Source organism: Suncus etruscus, chromosome 6 (assembly GCF_024139225.1).
Source record: "Suncus etruscus isolate mSunEtr1 chromosome 6, mSunEtr1.pri.cur, whole genome shotgun sequence".
Taxonomy (NCBI): domain Eukaryota; kingdom Metazoa; phylum Chordata; class Mammalia; order Eulipotyphla; family Soricidae; genus Suncus; species Suncus etruscus.
The window spans coordinates 11183738-11201718 of record NC_064853.1 but is presented as its reverse complement, the minus strand read 5'-3'; the positions used below and the strand labels follow the sequence as shown (position 1 = coordinate 11201718).

The following is a 17981-nucleotide window of genomic DNA, read 5'->3' as shown; positions in this document are numbered from 1 at the left end:
TTGATTCGCTAATCCAATCCAAAGATCCAGCTGGTTATACTGAGTGAGCAGGATAGGGGGGAGAGAAAGGAGGCTCAGGTTTCTGTTTGTGCCAGGAACTGGCACATTTGCACAGTGAACACCAGTATGCCATGCTGTTCGTGGAAGAGGATTACATTGATTAAGAAGCAAAGATGGGAGACAGACAGCAGGTAGGGTGCTGTCTTTGTATGTGGCCAACCCAGGCAACTTGGATTTGATCCCCAACACCCCATAGTGTTCCCAGATCCCACCAAGAGTGATCCCTGAGCACTGCTGGGTATGGCCCAAAAATGTGGGCAAGAAAGAAGCAAAATTTTTCAGTCAAGATTTGGAAAATTCAACTAGTGTCAGGTTAGCCACTCATTTTTATGAAGGTTAAAAAACAAAAATAGAGGCCAGAGTGATAGCACAGTGGGTAGAGCATTTTTCTTGAGTGTGACTTCTATCTTGAACCTACCTTCTAGCATGGGGTCTAGCCTTTGTATCCCATATGGTCCTCCAAGCCTGTCAGGAATAATTTATGACTACAGAGTCAGGAAGAGTAACCAGGTGTGGCCCAAAGAACCACCACCAACACCACACACAAATTCAAACCCTTGGTTCTACTAAAAAGGGGAAGGGATGCAGTATGGTCCTATTTATGAGCATAGAATACCCATAATCCCATAGAAATCCCCTTGAGACAAAACTGACCTTTAAAAAATGTCTAGAATTTAAAATATTTGAACATTTTGCACTAAAAGGAAAAGCAATTTAAAGAATCTTGTTAAGCACAATTATCTTTTGTTTATAGGTTAAATGGACCAAGAAATTTAACTTGGCAAAAGCAGTGTAATAATCCTAATTGCGACCATATGGACCTTGGGATCAACCTGGCCTCAGAGGCCCCTGAATTCAACTATACTGCCAAGGTCACTGCAACCAATAAGCTTGGCCGAGCTTCTTCCTTGCCGTCCACATTCACATTCTCGGACATAGGTACATTTTTATTTCACTTTTAGTAAATTCTCATTCCTGGCATCTGAGACATTATGAATAAAATCACCTACTTGGTATTCTCTATAAAGATGATTTTGAAAGGACAGGGGGTGTGTGATGGAAAGTGACCAGTAGGCATAAGCCAAGGAGAGATGTTATTAAAGGCAAGTGAAAGAATGCCTGATTCTTGAATTGAGTAGAGCTGGTGGGCTGAAAGGGCTCAAAGACATTCTGGCTCTCCATTGGAGAAAATGAACCTCTCACTTCGCATCCCATGAGGGTAGCAGTCGCCAGTGATAACATCTGAGCAAGGAGAGAACTAACCTCGACATGGAAACCTCGATTGGAAACTCTGGCAGAGACGTCTTTATTGACCTTCGTGGTTGCATCTGGGCCTGCCAGGCCACGGTAGCCAAATGCAAAGTACAAAGGGAATCAGGGTACAAATGCAGCTTGCGCTGAGGATATTTGTCTTGGGTGTTGAAGTCACATTTCCAAGCAAACACAGTTGACCACCATGAGTCACAGGCCAATTGGAGGTATGCCCAGGTTACGTCTGGACTTTTTTGGCGTGCTTGCAATTCTGGCTTCTGTTGTTGTATCTTGCTTGGCCTCACAGTGTCTCTTGTATGAGTTTGTACATAGACACACTGGCATTGAACTTCTTTCCAACCTACCTTCCTTCTCTTTTCACTGACTGTTCATTTCTTTTCCTTTTAACTATATTTTCTGGTTTTGGGATCACACCCAGCTGTACTCGGGGGTTATTCTTATCTCTGCACTCAGAAAATAATCCTGGTGATGCCCAGGGATGCCGGGTATCCAACCTGGGTTGACCACCTACAAGGCAAACTCCCTACCCGCTATACTATCACTCTGGACCTGACTTTATGTCTAAGTCACCTTCTTGTCCTCCCTTGGAGTCTTTTATTCTGCTTCTATTTTTCTTTCCTAAGACTTTTCCTACCAATTTTTTTTTTACTTCTAATAATATCTTTATGTAGGCACCATGGTTACAAACATATTTGTATTTGGTTTTCAGTCATAAAGAGTATGCTTTCCTTCACAATGCAACCTTCCCACCACCAATGACCCCCATTAGTGTTTCTTTCTTCTACCCCTGAAGCTATCATCACTATCCTTCTCTGCTCTTTTAGGCCTTAGAACACTTGGATTAGGCAGACTGGTTTTCTTGCAAGAACTGGATTAAACAGAATTGATATCACCACCAATATTGGGGGTTGATTTGGTTAAAAATCCAGGGAGATTAAAAAGAATTGTTCCAATGATTTGGAAACAAATCCAAGTTTTTCTCCTTTCTCAAAGTCACAGGGTTCTCTCGCAGGCATTTTACTAAACCTGGCAGTTGGTGCATCTAAGAGGAGAGTTTTGTTCCATTCTTTGCAGCTCATGCCGATACATTATGGCGATATCCAGTTGTGGATGCTGAATCACAGTTTTGTTTGTCTTGTTTTCTAGTGAGGCCTCTTCCTCCATGGGATCTCAGCATCCAGTATGTCAATGGTACTGCGAGCAAGTGTCTTCTTCAGTGGAGGGATGAAGAGATGGTGCAGCTTAATAGACTTAGATATCGGCCCCATCACAGCAGATCTTGGAATATGGTAATAGCCTTTGAGTGCAGGGGAATACTGAGAGGGGACCTTTCTACTGATATACTGTTTTGTGCCTTTTCATACCAACATACTTAAGAATATTTAACCCAGGGCTGAGTGATATAGTATGGGAGGAAGGGTACTTACCTTGCACATGGCCAACCCAGATTCAGTCCCCAGCACCAGATATGATCCCCCCCAGTTCTGCCAGGAGTTATCTCTGAGCAAAGAGCCAAGAGTCAGTCCTTACTTAGTACATCCACGTGAAGCCCAACTCTCTTCCTTCCAAAAAAGAATATTTAACCCAAAAGGATACATTGAGGTATGCTAGATCATAATTTATTTATTCTTAATTTATTAAGAAACATTGACTATTGGGCATTGAGTTTAAATTTTTTTAAAACATGGGATTCTGCAAGCCAACATTTTTACAATTATTGCTAGTAAGGGATTCACCTCTCCCTGTTATTCTACTCCTCACTCCATTGTTAATTTTTAATACTTTAAAAAAACATATTGAAGTGAGAAATGTAAAATGTTCTTACACATATAAAGACTTTTGTAGAATTGCACATCTCTTATTTTATATCATAGTAGATATTTATTTTTACAATAAAACGTTAAGATTATAATTTATTTCAATAAATTTGTAGAAATGATTTTAATAATAACAGAGGATCAGCTTCCATATAGTTTTACTCAAAAGGTATGATGATTATGTTTTTGTTTGTTTGTTTATTTTTGGTTTTTGGGTCACACCCGGCAGCACTCAGGGGTTACACCTGGCTCTATGCTCAGAAATCGCCCCTGGCAGGCACGGGGGAACATATGAGATGCCGGAATTCGAACCACCATTCTTCTGCATGAAAGGCAAATGCTTTACCTCCATGCTATCTCTCCAGCCCCGATGATTATGTTTTTTGTGCATATTTTTTCTTGTGTAATTTCCTCATAGAGATAGAATTGTCCTTCGTTTTTTTGAGGTTGGGGTGGGGCTGTGAGTTGGAGCCCATACCCAGCTATGCTCAGGGCTTCCCAGATACACTTCACATCTCTCTAACCCTTGTTTCTATTTTAGTCTTCCACAAAGTCTGCACAATGAGTCAATAATAAAATGTAGTGGGCTCTGATAGGCTTTTGAAATAGTGTTTTCTTCAAGTTAAAGATTATTTCTTGCAAGCAGCACTATAGAGTGTAACCTCCCCCCTCCCCCCAAAAAAACCCAAGAAAGTGGGGTTGGTGGTATACATGTCAAGCACCTTACCCACTGTGCTAGCTAGCTCTCAGACCCCTAAAGTGTTGGGTATTTTTAAAGCTAGTTTTGTGTTGTGTGTGTTAAAATATTCATTAAATTCTAGTTGTGATAAAGTGAAAAATGCTCCCTAATATAGAAACTTTTCAAAGATTGTTTTGAAAGTTGGTGGAAATTTTGTGTTGAGGTAATGTTGGCTTATTCCATAGCATTCAAGCATGCTATAATTCTATATCTGTAATTACCACCTCACCCACTGAAAGCCTAAATTTCATCCCTCTCCATAATGCCCTGACCCCCTTTACTGGATTTACCTACTTCCCTTTGTAACTATCAGTCTATCTTTGTATCTGAGCCTTGTTTTCTGTTTTTATTACTTTTTTTCCTTATACTCCATAGATGAACCAAAATAATATGAAATTTGTCATTCTCCAATAATTGCTTTAATTGAGGGGGAAGTCACACTCTTCAGTGCTTGGGGCTTAAGTATATGCTTCAGAGATCACTTCTGGCAGTGCTTAGGGTACCACATGTAGTGCTGGGGATTGAATGAGAGTTGGTTGTGTGTAAGGCAGATGCCTTAACTCCTGTACTATTTCATGGGCCCTAATTATTAACCTTTATCCATTTTATAGTTGGTTTCAGGGTCCCCTGGGGATCCATATACATAATCCATTAGTCTCAGGAATTCAGGTTTTTTTTTCTTTTTTCTTTTCTTTTATCTTTTTGATTTTGGGGTCACACCTGGTGGCTCTCAGGGGTTACTCCTGCCTCTGTGCTCAAAAGTCACTCCTGGAAGGCTTGGTGGACCATATGGGATGCCAGGATTTGAACCAGAATCCATCCTGTGTTGGCAGCGTACAAAGCAAAGACCTTACCACTGTGCTATCACTCTGGCCCCACGTTTTTTTTTTTTCTAAAAAAGAACCTATTACCTAAGATTAACAGTAAATGTACTTAAAAACCTAGTCATTGGTATTTTCATTGAATGACAGATCTGAGAAATAATGAGCCTTTTCTATTCTAGTTTTTCTTCTTTATGTTAGAATTATTTAAATTAATTAGCACTGATTTATTAGTAATTAGTATTTAATAATACACCATTTGAAATCTCCTCTGATTCAAGGTCAATGCTACAAATGCTAAAGGAAGATATGACTTGTTGGATCTGAAACCATTTACAGGATATGAAATTCAAATTTCCTCTAAGCTGCATCTTTATAAAGGTAGTTGGAGTAATTGGAGTAAAACATTGCAAACCCAAACTCCAGAAGAAGGTATGTATAAAAAGAAAGAGGAGGGAGAGAAGGAGTGAAGAAAAATTATGTAACAATTTCTTTGGAATAGAACCTCTCAAGTTCTAGTACAGGACCAACAGCTATAAATGCATTCATAAACAAAATAAGCTTTATATTAACCCAAGTACTTAACCCAACTATTCATGTGGATGCTTCTATAACTAGGCAATTTTTTGGGGGTCTTTGGGTTTTTTTTTTTTTGGTTTCTGGCTTTACACTCAAAAATTACTCCTGGCAGAATCGGGGGACCATATGGGATGCCGGGATTCGAACCATCATCCTTCTGCATGCAAGGCAAACACCCTACCTCCATGCTATCTCTCCGGCCCTAACTATGCAATTTTTTTTGTGTGGTTTTTGGGTCACACCCGGCAGTGCTCAGGGGTTACTCCTGGCTCTATGCTCATAAGTTGCTCCTGGCAGGCACGGGGGACCATATGGGACACCGGGATTCGAACTGATGACCTTTTGCATGAAAGGCAAATGCCTTACCTCCATGCTATCGCTCCGGCCCCTAACTATGCAATTCTTCATATTAAAAATTGAGACAGGAGAATAAGCAGCACAAATGTGGTTTACAACAGCAAACAGATGGATAAGGAATCAGAAAACTTGTCCTTTCATGGAAAAATATTGCCTTGCTGGACATTGCAGAGTTGAACGGCTCTAACATTTTGCTCTAGCTTTAAGCAAACATCTGTGTACAGAAATAAGAATAAGTAATGATTGTACCCTATCCTTTCACATGCCAGATCTCTCATCTCCACCATTTTGATCTTTGATCAGTGCTCATTTTGATTGGATTTTTCTTGCATACCGACACGTGGTATGTTTCTGCCAACAGAGTTAATGAGTTCCCAATACTGGGCACCACAGAGTGCAAATACTAAGATTTAAGACTAGTTCAACCAGAAGGAAAGCCCCAGTAACTGACAGACAACAGAACTTCCTTTTATGTTCTTTACAATACATTTACATTATAAGAATTACACTCACTCCCAGAGTAATATTTTACAGTTATCACGGAAGTCCCGGGAATTGACCAAGTATAGTTAGAAACTGAGTAGCACGCTCATTCTGTACTTTTTCTCAGATATTTATTCCATGCCTTCATTAATTCATTCCATTTCTGTAACTATTCAACTCAGAACTTTGTAGTAAAGATGCTTTTGGAGTCAGAGCAATAGTACAATGGCTAAGATGCTTGCCCGTAAGAAGTCAACATGTTTTCACTCCCTGGCACCACTGTGGTCTCCAAATTCTACTAGGAGTGATCCCTAAGCACAGAGTCAAGAGTAAACTGAGCACTGCTGGATGTAGCTCAAAAACAAAAGAGAAGAGATGAGATGAGACAAAATTAGAAAAGAAAAAAACATGGGGCTGAAGAGATGGCCTGGAGATAGGGTATTTGCCTTGCAAGCAGAAAGACAGTGGTTCAAATCCTGACATCCCATATGGTCCCTCATGCCTGCCAGGGACGATTTTTGAGCACAGAATCAGGAGTAATCCCTGAGTGCTGCTGAGTGTGACCCAAAAACCATAAAAAAAGAAAAGAAAAGAAACAATGCTCCTTTCTAGAATACATCCTTCCACTCTGTGTACTTTAATTTTTAGTAAATTTCTTGCCTCCCTTGGGATAGTGCTCTTCTCTCTAGAGCAGCATTTCTCAATCTTGTTCGGACCTTGTTTCCTTCTGTGACCCTATTATTTGGTCATTTGACCTTCTAGCCCCATGCCTTGCCTTCCCAAAATGCGGTCTTCTTCTGGGGCCCCATAAGAATATCCTGGAGTTACATCAATATGGGAGCATATAGCCCTTGGTTGTGAAATGCTGTTCTCTGACATGTCCACCCTTTACCTCTCCAGTGGATTCTCTTACTTTTAATTGACAGCCTTGTCTTTTTTAGGGAGGCCACACCCCGCGGGCTCAGGGATTACTTGCAGCTACCAGCGGTTACTCCTGGTTCTGTGCTCAGAAATCTCTCCCAGCAGGTTCTGGACCATATGGGATACTGAGGATCGAATCCAGGTCCGTCCCAGGTTGTCTGCTTGCAAGGCAAATGCCCTACTGTTGTGCTATCACTCTAGCCCCAGACAGTCTTGTCTATTTATTTATTTATTTATTTATTTGGATTTTTGGGGGTCACACCTGATGGCACTCAGGGGTTCCTCCTGGCTCTATGGTCAGAAATTGCTCCTGGCAGGCTCGGGGTACCATATGGGATGCCGGGATTTGAACCACCGTCCTTCTGCATGCAAGGCAAATGCTCTACCTCCATGCTATCTCTCTGGCCCCAGTCTTGTCTTTTTAGAAGCAATGCTATTCACTATAGCCTATGCCTACATTTGGGTTCTTGGATGTACACTTAGCTTTCATAAAGGACTTTCTGTACTTATTTTTCCTGAGTCACTCCTGATTCTTGGCTGTGGCCAGGTCAAGAACCTGGACTCCCAGAGCCATGCTAAAAGCTTTGCTCTTTACTGGGGTTTCTTTCTTTCTTTCTTTTTTTTTTTTTTTTTTGGTTTTTGGGTCACACCCGACATCACTCAGGGGTTACTCCTGGCTCTATGCTCAGAAATTGCTCCTGGCAGGCTCAGGGGACCATATGGGACGCCAGGATTCGAACCGATGATCTTCTGCATGAAAGGCAAATGCCTTACCTTCCATGCTATCTCTACAGCGCTGTACTGGGGTTTCATGTACTGCTCCAATACCATTTGCCGTATGTGGTCCTATTGATAACAAGCATATGGCCTCAGTGAAGTTTCACATACTCTTAGCTCTGTTTCACATACTATCTCAGCAAGTCTCTCAATCCAGGAGGCTGTACCTATATGTCATTTATTTATAGTAAAGATGAATACATTTCCGTTTTGCCCATCAAAATTATTATAATTTTAATATCCATATAAAATGTTGGAAGAAAATAGTGGACCCTAGAGACAACATTTATTTATTTATTTCTGTTATTTTTGGGTCATACCCAGTGGTGTTCAGAGGTTATTCCTGGCTCTGTACTCAGAAATCGCTCCTGGCAAGTTCAGGGGATCATATGGGATGCCGGGGATTAAACCTGGGTCCTGTCCCTGGTCAGTCATGTGCAAAGTAAATGCCCTACTGCTGTACTATTGCTCCAGCCCCTAAGGATTTAACATTTTAAAATAAAGTTTAACATCCAGCAATCCTCTCCCTTCTAATATCACAGCCCTGTATTCCTTCAAGTTTTTTGATGTTCCTGGCTCGAGAGTACCACCAGATTGCCCTGAAATAGATATCAAAAAATATTTTTCATTCTGATGGACCTTTATTTCCTACTAATTATTAGGGATATAATTTGTATAGGTGTAGTCAGATATTTTGTTGAAGCAAAAAGACTTATATGAAAATTTCTCAATATTTGGAGTCACAAGAAATAGTCCTCCAAACTGTAGTATTCAAAAGCATCTAATTAGTCATATATATTGGATTTTTTCATAATTTGTCTAAATTTGCTTCAGAGGAGGAACATTAGCATAAAATCTGTTACATCATTATCTGGAGAATTTGAAATATTGGTGTAAGAAATTATAAATGCTTGTGTGTGGAACTTAAAAAAATTATATGCATATAAACTAGCTTCATGGTTAAGTTACATCTATTTTCTGCAAGCTCAATGACTGTTGATGACTAATGACTTATCAGAGATACTACAAGACATGCGAAGACCAAAGAATTCCTAATTTGTAGTTTCTACAATACTATATATTCTTTTTTTGTTCATGTCAATTGCATTTCTTTATTTAGAAAATAATGTTTAAAATATTCACCTGATAAATTAGAATTTATTCCTTCTCATTTTATGAAAAATTCTTTTTAATAGAGGTTAAGCCGCTTGCTCTTTGCATAAAGTATTTCCATTTAAAATTTTCATTATTTCCATTCTTTTTTTTTGGGGGGGGGCACACCCGGCAGTGCTCAGGGGTTACTCCTGGCTGTCTGCTCAGATATAGCTCCTAGCAGGCACGGGGGACCATATGGGACACCGGGATTCGAACCAGCCACCTTTGGTCCTGGATCGGCTGCTTGCAAGGCAAACGCTGCTGTGCTATCTCTCTGGGACTTATTTCCATTCTTATAATTCAGTGCTTATTCTCTTTGGGGAACCACACCCGGTGACACTCAGTGGTTACTCCTGGCTATGTGCTCAGAAATTGCTCCTGGCTTGAGGGATTATCTGGGATGTCAAGAATTGAACCCAGGTCCATCCGTCCTGGGTCAGCAGCATGCAAGGCAAATGCCCTACCACTGTACTATTGCTCCAGCCCCTCAGTGCTTATTTTTAATATAACTTTGTAATATATAATCAGAGTAATTTTTCATTATTTCTTGAATTAGGACTTGAATTAGGTATTGTTTGTACCTGGTGCAGGTAAAATTCCCAAAGATAGAGCACACATTATGCAAAATCTAAGAAGTAAATAGAATAGACTTTATCTTATATCACATTAGCTTAACCTAAGCTAAGAAAACTCTGGACTTGTGAATTATTTCTTTTGTTTGTTTTTTGGGCCACACCCAGTAACATCCTGAGGTTACTCCTGGCTCTGTGCTCAGGAAACACTCTTGGCAGGCTCAGAGACCACACAGGATGCTGGGGATCAAAACCAAGTTGTCAGTATGCAAGGCAAACATCCTACCTGATGTGCTATAAAGCTCTGGCCCCTGGACGTGTGAATTTTTGACCTTCTTACTCACAATTGATAATGGCCTATGCAGAGATGTGGTAAGAAGTTTTCTTTTACGTATTACTGAATTAAAAACCCTCCAAGTTAAGATGGTAACTTTCTCACATCCTATAAAATAAACCACAATCATAGTAATGAGTACAGCGGCTTGTTACAGCCATGAACCTGTGTGGTTATGAATTGACCTAAGGAAGATGGTTTATTCAGAATAAGTTGCAGGCATTCATAAAGAAATAACCCTTGGCTCTGAGACACAACGCCTTGTCTGAATCTCCCCTTTCTCTGTTGGATCTTTTTTGTGGCTAGCTGTAGGGTCTCTTTTCTCTTACTCTGAGCTGCACGGTTTTCACCTCTTACCACTATTTTTGTCATCGGTTTCCTTATGAAAAACCAACTGATGTAAACCTCTGAGGTGTGAATTTTTTTTTAACATTTCTTCTTTGAACCCTTCAGCTGTGTACTCATCTATAATGTGGAATTTAAAAGAAATTGCTCGTAAGCTTTTTTCAGATCACTCTCTCAAGTGGAACTTTCTTATGATGTAGCTATAGCTCTGCAGTTTTTGCTACTCAGAACTGAGAATAACAATGAGTCGTGGCAGACTGGAGGGTGACATGGGGAGGGCTATTTACATCACATTAGTGGCAGAGAATGCAGCCATATTTCTCCAGATGACCCTTTTCAGTGTCATTTGATTCAATCATGTCACGATGCTCAATTTAAAACTTTTGTTGTTGTTGTTGGTTTTTGGGCCACACCCGGTGGCGCTCAGGGGTTACTCCTGGCTCTGTGCTCAGAAGTTGCTCCTGGCAGGCATGGGGGACCATATGAAATGCTGGGATTCAAACCACCGTTAGGCCTGGGTCAGCCACTTTCAAGGCAAATAAATGCCCTACAGCTGTGCTATCTCTCTGACCCCTAAAAACATTTTTAAAGGCTACTTAAGAAATTACTCTCTAGGGGTCGGAGTGGTGGCGCAAGCGATAAGGCCTTGCCCATGCTAGCCTAGGATGGACCACAGTTCAGTCCCTCGGCATCCCATATGGTCCCCCAAGTCAGGAGCAATTTCTGAGCACATAGCCAGGAATAACCCCTGAGCGTCACTGGGTGTGGCCTTAAAACAAAACAGAGAAAAGAAATTATTCTCCTGTGAAGATAGAAAAATGGTCCAGCACTTGCCTTGCATACAGTGTGCTGGATTTGATCCCCAGCATCCCTATGGTCCTCTGAGCCTGCAGGAGTGATCTCTGAGCTTAGAGACAGGAGTAAACCCTAAATACAGCTTGATGAGTCCTCCACCCTCCCCCCAAAAGAAAGAAAATAAATCATTTTCCTGTGTTTGGTAAGCTAGTTCCTCTAAAGAGCTCTTTCAAAGTCTGGCCTGCTACTAAAAAGAGAGCAACTGCATGTTACATTCTTGAGTTGAGGCTTCATGATGTTTAGGCATCTGAGAATATGCCTCAACTCTTAGGACACCTGAAAGAGGGTGCCAAAGAAAGACGAATGATAGACCCGATAGATGGCACAGTGGTAGGGCATTTGCCTTGCACACAGCCGATTCTTGATGGATGGTGGTTCGAATCCTGACATCTCATATAGTCCCTTGTGCCTGCCAGGAGCGATTTCTGAGTGCAGAGCCAGGAGTAACCCCTGAGCACCACTGAGTGTGACCCAAAAAACAAACAAACAAAAAACAATAATAATAATAAAGAGTTATGAATGAACTGTGTTAATAGGTGTTTCTTTTTCTTTTCTTTTTTTATTTTGTTTTGTTTTGTTTTTGAGCCACACCACGGTGCTCAGATTACTCCTGGCTCTGCACTCAGAAATCACTCCTGGCAGGTTCAGGGACCATATAGGATGCCAGGGATCAAACCTGGGTCCATCTCTACCACTGTAGTATCACTCTGGCCCACTATGTGCATAGGTGTTTTTGCCTGACCGCTCACCAGTTTTTAAGTCTCTACATGACTTTGGCCCTGCTAAACTCTACCTTGGATAGTGAATAAAGGAAATGTTACCTGCTTGTTCTTGTGTCAGAAGCAGAAAAAATGGAGCCAGCCCTCCATCATGGTAAGGGGAGGAGAGAGAGGAAGAAAAGTCTGAAGAGGGGTGTGGGATCAGCAGGATGAGACCCCACTTTCATGAAGAGAAACTGGCAATTTATTCATCAGTAGCGGGAAGACATTAAACTAAACTACGTTAGGTGGGAACAGTCAAATTCTGGAGGCTCTTTTAGCATCTTGTCTAGCAAATATTTCATAATTGTACTCTGTAGCACTAAGCAGTTGTATTTGGAAAAGCTTTGGAGAGTAAATAATTTCAGCTTTGCCCACCATATCATCACAATGTCTAAAATTTATTCTTGTAGCCTGAAAGCAGTCAGTTGACATCTGTCATTATAGAAATAGAGCTGTACACCAATAAAGCTTTATTTATAGACACTTACATTTTAACAATGTGGGACTGGAGAGATAGCACAGTGGTAGGGCATTTGCCTTGCAAGTGGCCAACCAGGACCATCGGTGGTTCGAATTCCAGCATCCCCTATGGTCCCCCCATGCCTGCCAGGAGTGATTTCTGAGAACAGAACCAGGAGTAACCCCTGAACGCCACTGGGTGTAGCCCAAAAAAACAAAAAAAATTTTTTCAACAATATGTATATTCATATATATTATATATAGGTATAGATATATATACATAAATGTATAATATATACCTATATACAGTTGCTATGCACCCAGTCCAAATGTTATACTATTTTATTTTATTTTTGGTTTTTGGGTCATACCCGGCAGTGCTCAGGACTTACTCCTGGCTCTACACTCAGAAATCACTACTGGCAGGCTCGGGGAACCATATGGGATGCTGGGATTTGAACCACTGTCCTTCTGCATGTAAGGCAAACACCCTACCTCCATGCTATTTCTCTGGCCCCTACTATTTTATTTTTTATTTTAATTTATTTTATTTTGGGACCATACCTGGGGTTACTCCTGGCTCTGCATTCAGAAATCACTTCTGGCAGGCTCGGGGACCATACGGGAGCCAGAAATCAAACCAGGTTGGCTGTATGCAACACAATTATCGTAGCCTCTGTGCCATTGCTCCAGCCCCATATACTATTTTAATGTTACTAAAAGTTATTCTTCTTTTGTCACCTGGGAGACAGCAGTGGTCAGGGTTGAATGCTTTGTGTCTCCAGGACCCTGGTTCTATATTTGGTTCTATACCTGACACTTCCTACATTCCTTTCCCCCTTGGTTGACTATAATTGCAAGTGTCTCTGGCTCTCTCAGCATTGCTTGGAAGTCATCCCCTTTAGGAGTCAATCTCTTTGTCTTCAGCAACAACAACAAAGAATATTTGCAAACACATTAGGCATTGTGTAGATTAAATGAGACAATGGATATCAACTGCCCAATGATTTCATGACAGAAGTAGAGGTAAATACATGTTAGGTTTCTTTTCCTTTGGCTGCCAGTTCTTTTTTATCCTTTTTGCATCTAAACTAACAAACAAATGTCCTTGGCTTGATTGCTGGTTCATTCTGCATAATCCACAAGAATTGTATTTTTTCCCAGGGAATATGCTATTAGCATATTCTGAGTCCTCCCAGCAAATATTAAATAACCACTGCCACTAGTGAGAGAAGGGAAGAAGTGAATGTTTAGGGAGAAAAACAAACTGAGCAAAGGATATGAGAAACAGGAAAAGGAAGTGACAAATGGCTAAGAATAGAACACATCAGAGCTACACCTGATTGGGGTGGAATCGTTTCTTATAAGAAATCTTCAGCCTTCCCAGAGCCCCTCAGCTGTGTGGTACAGAGCTAGATCCTGCAGAAGTGATAAAACAGGCCTGTTGTTGAAAGCTTCACTTCTCTGTTAGTTCAGGGACTTTGAACCAGTTCCTTAACTCCTTGACATATGACAGCATCAACAGCGGCTCAGTTCTGCAGTTTTGGCACGAGTCAGCTCTTGCCTCTGCACTTGAATGCCCCTAAAAGCCCCATGGAGAGACATAGACTGGTGACACTCACTTGACACAGGAAAAATACTGGCTGAAGGATGCTGTTCATTATCTGTTCAAGATCACAGAGTCAGGATTTTCCCCATCTAACTCTGAGGTTGATATTTTCACTACCACTTAAGAACGATGACGTTATGGGCTATGAGGAAATGAGACAGGAGAAGTACCAGTGGGCCTTCCACAGGGTCTTCCCATCATAAGTGCTGGTTCATAGGATTCCCTTCCTTTCTCTTCTCTCCTGGTTGCTTGTCTTTTGTGATTTAGGTAGAACTTGATTTTCTAGAACTTTCTATCAGGTTAAATGGAACTTACTACTCCAAAAGGAACCCCAGGTAGCTTTGCCTCCAGGATTTTCTATGTGCTATTGTGAACAAGTTAGATCGGTGGACTTGAAGTCTATTTTCAGGAGGTATTTCTGAATGCCTGGCTGTACATCAAAACAAGTCTGATAATGTGAGAAATAATACACTTTCTCTCTATCTTGCTCTCAATCTCTGCCTCTCTCTCTCTTTCTCTCTCATACACACACACACACAAGCATCCCCACTCTCAGTCAAATGTATAAAACCACTTATGCTTAGACATTTATTCTCTCACACAAATGACAATCACACACACAAAACTCACCCTCACACTAACTTACATACCCATAGACACACATACACACAAAGCATCCCCTCTCACAGACAAATGTATCACAAACGCACACATTCTCTCACATGAATGGCAGTCCCACACACTATTACATACCCATTGACACTCACAAGTTCACACACAAACTTATACCCACATCCAGAGACAGGAGTTGATGATTCAGTTGCACCAAATCTGTTTGATTTCTCAAGCTAGCTCTGATTTGACCATTCATTGTCTTAGAAACTCACAGTTACTTCTATCAGTTGAGCCTGTTCATGTAGTTAGTAATGTCTGGCTTAGTCATTCATCATTTACTTGCTACTGGGAGTAGATTATATTCGAAGCATGAGGCTAGGCATGGGGAATGTTATAAGAAATGTGTTAGGCCTTCCTTCAAATAGATAATTGTCTAATGGTCATAAAACCAAATAACTGTACTGTCATGTGTGTTCATGAATGGAAACGAACAGGGTGCCATTTGTAATTTTACATAATCTAGAATATTTTCCTTCTAATTTATGTCCATATTTTTCTGTGAATTCTTTTGTACTTCATGGATTAAAAAAAAAAAAAAAGGAACATGGGCCGGAGAGATAACACAACAGTAGGGTGTTTGCCTTGCACGAAGTTAATCCAGGTTAGATGATGGTTTGAATCCTGGCATCCCATATTGCTCTTCATGCCTGCCAGGGGCAATTTCTGAGCACAGAGCTAAGAGTAATCCCTGAGTGGTGCCAGGTGTGACATAAAAACAAAACAAACAAACAAAAAGGAACCAGGAATACTTTCTTTCAGTTGTTTTATTAGTTTTGTTTGTTTGTTTGTTTTTGTTTTTGGGTCACACCCGGCAGCACTCAGGGGTTACTCCTGGCTCTAAGCTCAGAAATCGCTCCTGGCAGGCTCAGGGGACCATATGGGATGCCAGGATTTGAACCACCGTCCTTCTGCATGCAAGGCAAACACTTTACCTCCATGCTATCTCTCCAGCCCCTGTTTTATTAGTTTTTTTGGTTTTTTTTTTGTTTGTTTGTTTTTTGTTTTGGGGCCACATCCGGTGACGCTCAGGGTGGGGGATCGAACTGTGGTCCATCCTAGGCTAGCGCTCGCAAGGCAGACACCTTACCTCTAGCGCCACCACGCCGGCCCCGTTTTATTAGTTTTTTAAGAGTACGTTGTAAATCTGATTTCTTCCTCATAGATTTTTTTTAAAAATTAATCATATTGGTAGCTTTCCCCTCTCTCTTTTATGTCTAAGTCCAAAGCCATACCTGTTCATTACCCATGAAAATGAAAAGAGAAGGGCCAGAGATATAGTAGTACAGGGCTTATGAAGCTTGCCTTGCATCTTGCCAATTCCAATTCAAAACCCCAACATTACATCTGGTCCTTAAATACTTCCAGAGGTTATTCCTGAGCACAGAACTGGAAATGTTCCTGAGACCCTCCAGTTGTGGCCCAAACCAAAAATACAAAAGAAAAGGAAAAGGAATATAGGACATGAAGAAAACAAGTACAGCTACCCACAACAGCTACTTACTAAATTATAAAACTGACTTTTAAAAGTTTTATATAATTTATGCATTATATAATGTTTTATATATAATAATGTTTATATATTGTTGTGTTATGTATAATATGCTTATGTATTATAATATATTATTCATATATGATATATATACATAATATGTTTTGCCTTTTTGAAACAGAACCTACTGGGATGTTAGATGTTTGGTACATGAAACAGGACATAGATCACAAAAGACAACAAATTTCTCTTTTCTGGAAGGTAAGTTTTTAATGTCAACTTAAATTCAGAATTATATATATTTTTAAAACAGTTTTGTGAGGTAAGATTAACATAAGAAGGGGCCGGTGAGGTGGCGCTAAAGGTAAGGTGTTTGCCTTGCAAGCGCTAGCCAAGGAAGATCGTGACCGATGTTCGATCCCCCGGCGTCCCATATGGTCCCCCCAAGCCAGGGGCAATTTCTGAGCGCTTAGCCAGGAGTAACCCCTGAGCATTAAACGGGTGTGGCCCGAAAAACCAATAAAATAAATAAACAAACCACCATCCTTAAAAAAAAAAAAGATTAACATAAGAAAATTTTATATACTTTTTTGTTTGTTTGTTTTTTTGTTTTTGGGCCACACCCGGCGATGCTCAGGGGTTACTCCTGGCTGTCTGCTCAGAAATAGCTCCTGGCAGGCACGGGGGGGGGGGGGGGGGGGGCATATGGGACACCGGGATTCGAACCAACCATCTTTGGTCCTGGATCGGCTGCTTGCAAGGCAAACACCGCTGTGCTATCTCTCCGGACCCAAAATTTTATATACTTGAGTGATATGTTTTTCAGAGTCCAATGATACTCCTTTGGGATTTTTTTAAATTAAGGTACCGTGAATTTCAAATTTTCAATGTTATTCATTATTAAGTTATTAAGTTTCAGGCATACCATGTTCTAACCAAATCCATCACCAGTGACCACTTCCCTCTACCAATATCCCAGTTTCCCTCCATTCTGGAGGTGCTGAGGGGAGGATATGGGATACCAGGTGGCTGCATGCAAAGCAAGCACACTACCCACTGTACTAACTCTCTGGCTCTTCTATGAACAACATTTCTGAGGCCATTAAAACACCTTCTGGGACCGGAGAGATAGCATGGAGGTAGGGCACTTGCCTTGCATGCAAAAGAATGGTGGTTTGAATCCCGGCATCTTATATGGTCCCCAGAGCCTGCCAGGAGTGATTTCTGAGTGTAGAGCCAGGAGGAACCCCTGAGTGCTGCTGGGTATGGCCTTCTTTTATTATAACTTGAGTTTAAAACTTCCAAGTCTTTGCCAAAGCTTATCTTCTCAGGGGCGTCTTCCTCATCTTTGACTGGTTTTCAAGAAATTTGCAAGATAAGACAGAGGCTCTTTTGGAGTTCTTTCTTCCATGCAATCACATCTTTGTGTGGTTTTTCTATTGTTGTTGTTGTTGTCATTGTTGTTGGGAGGGGAACTCACACCCAGTAGTGTTTAGGGCTTAGCTCACAGCTTGAGCATTGTTTGTAAAAGGGCTCAGGGGATCTTGCAGTGGTAGGGATTAAACCCAGGCCTCTTGCATAAAGAGCTTGCCTTGCTCTCCTGCCCTCCAATCACACCTTTTCCTCATCCTCTTCCCCTCTAGAACAAGATCTCTTTCATTACTTCATGTGTCTATGCTCTGACCCACTCCACTTTCTCTTCTGAGTTTTTCCTCCATATGCCCAAGATTCGTCATCATATACTTGCTCTGTGAGAGACTAAAACTGGGAAAACTGGGGTCGGAGAGATAGCAGTGGCAGGGCATTTGCCTTGCATAAAGAGACCAGATTTGATTCCTAGCATACCATATGGGCTCCCAGCCTGCCAGGGGCGATTTCTGAATGCAGAGCCAGGAGTAACA

The 17981-nt window shown here is 41.1% G+C and overlaps 1 protein-coding gene across 2 annotated transcripts in view; it reads left to right on the top strand.

Moving 5' to 3' along the window:
* Positions 1–17981, top strand: part of IL12RB2 (interleukin 12 receptor subunit beta 2) — an 83290-nt gene that overhangs the window by 11107 nt on the left and 54202 nt on the right. For both annotated transcript variants that reach the window (XM_049774393.1, XM_049774392.1), the window contains exons 4-7: positions 815–999; positions 2479–2621; positions 4991–5141; positions 16262–16341. In XM_049774393.1, coding sequence (XP_049630350.1) covers positions 815–999; positions 2479–2621; positions 4991–5141; positions 16262–16341 — 559 coding nt within the window. The remainder of the gene's footprint in view (positions 1–814; positions 1000–2478; positions 2622–4990; positions 5142–16261; positions 16342–17981) is intronic.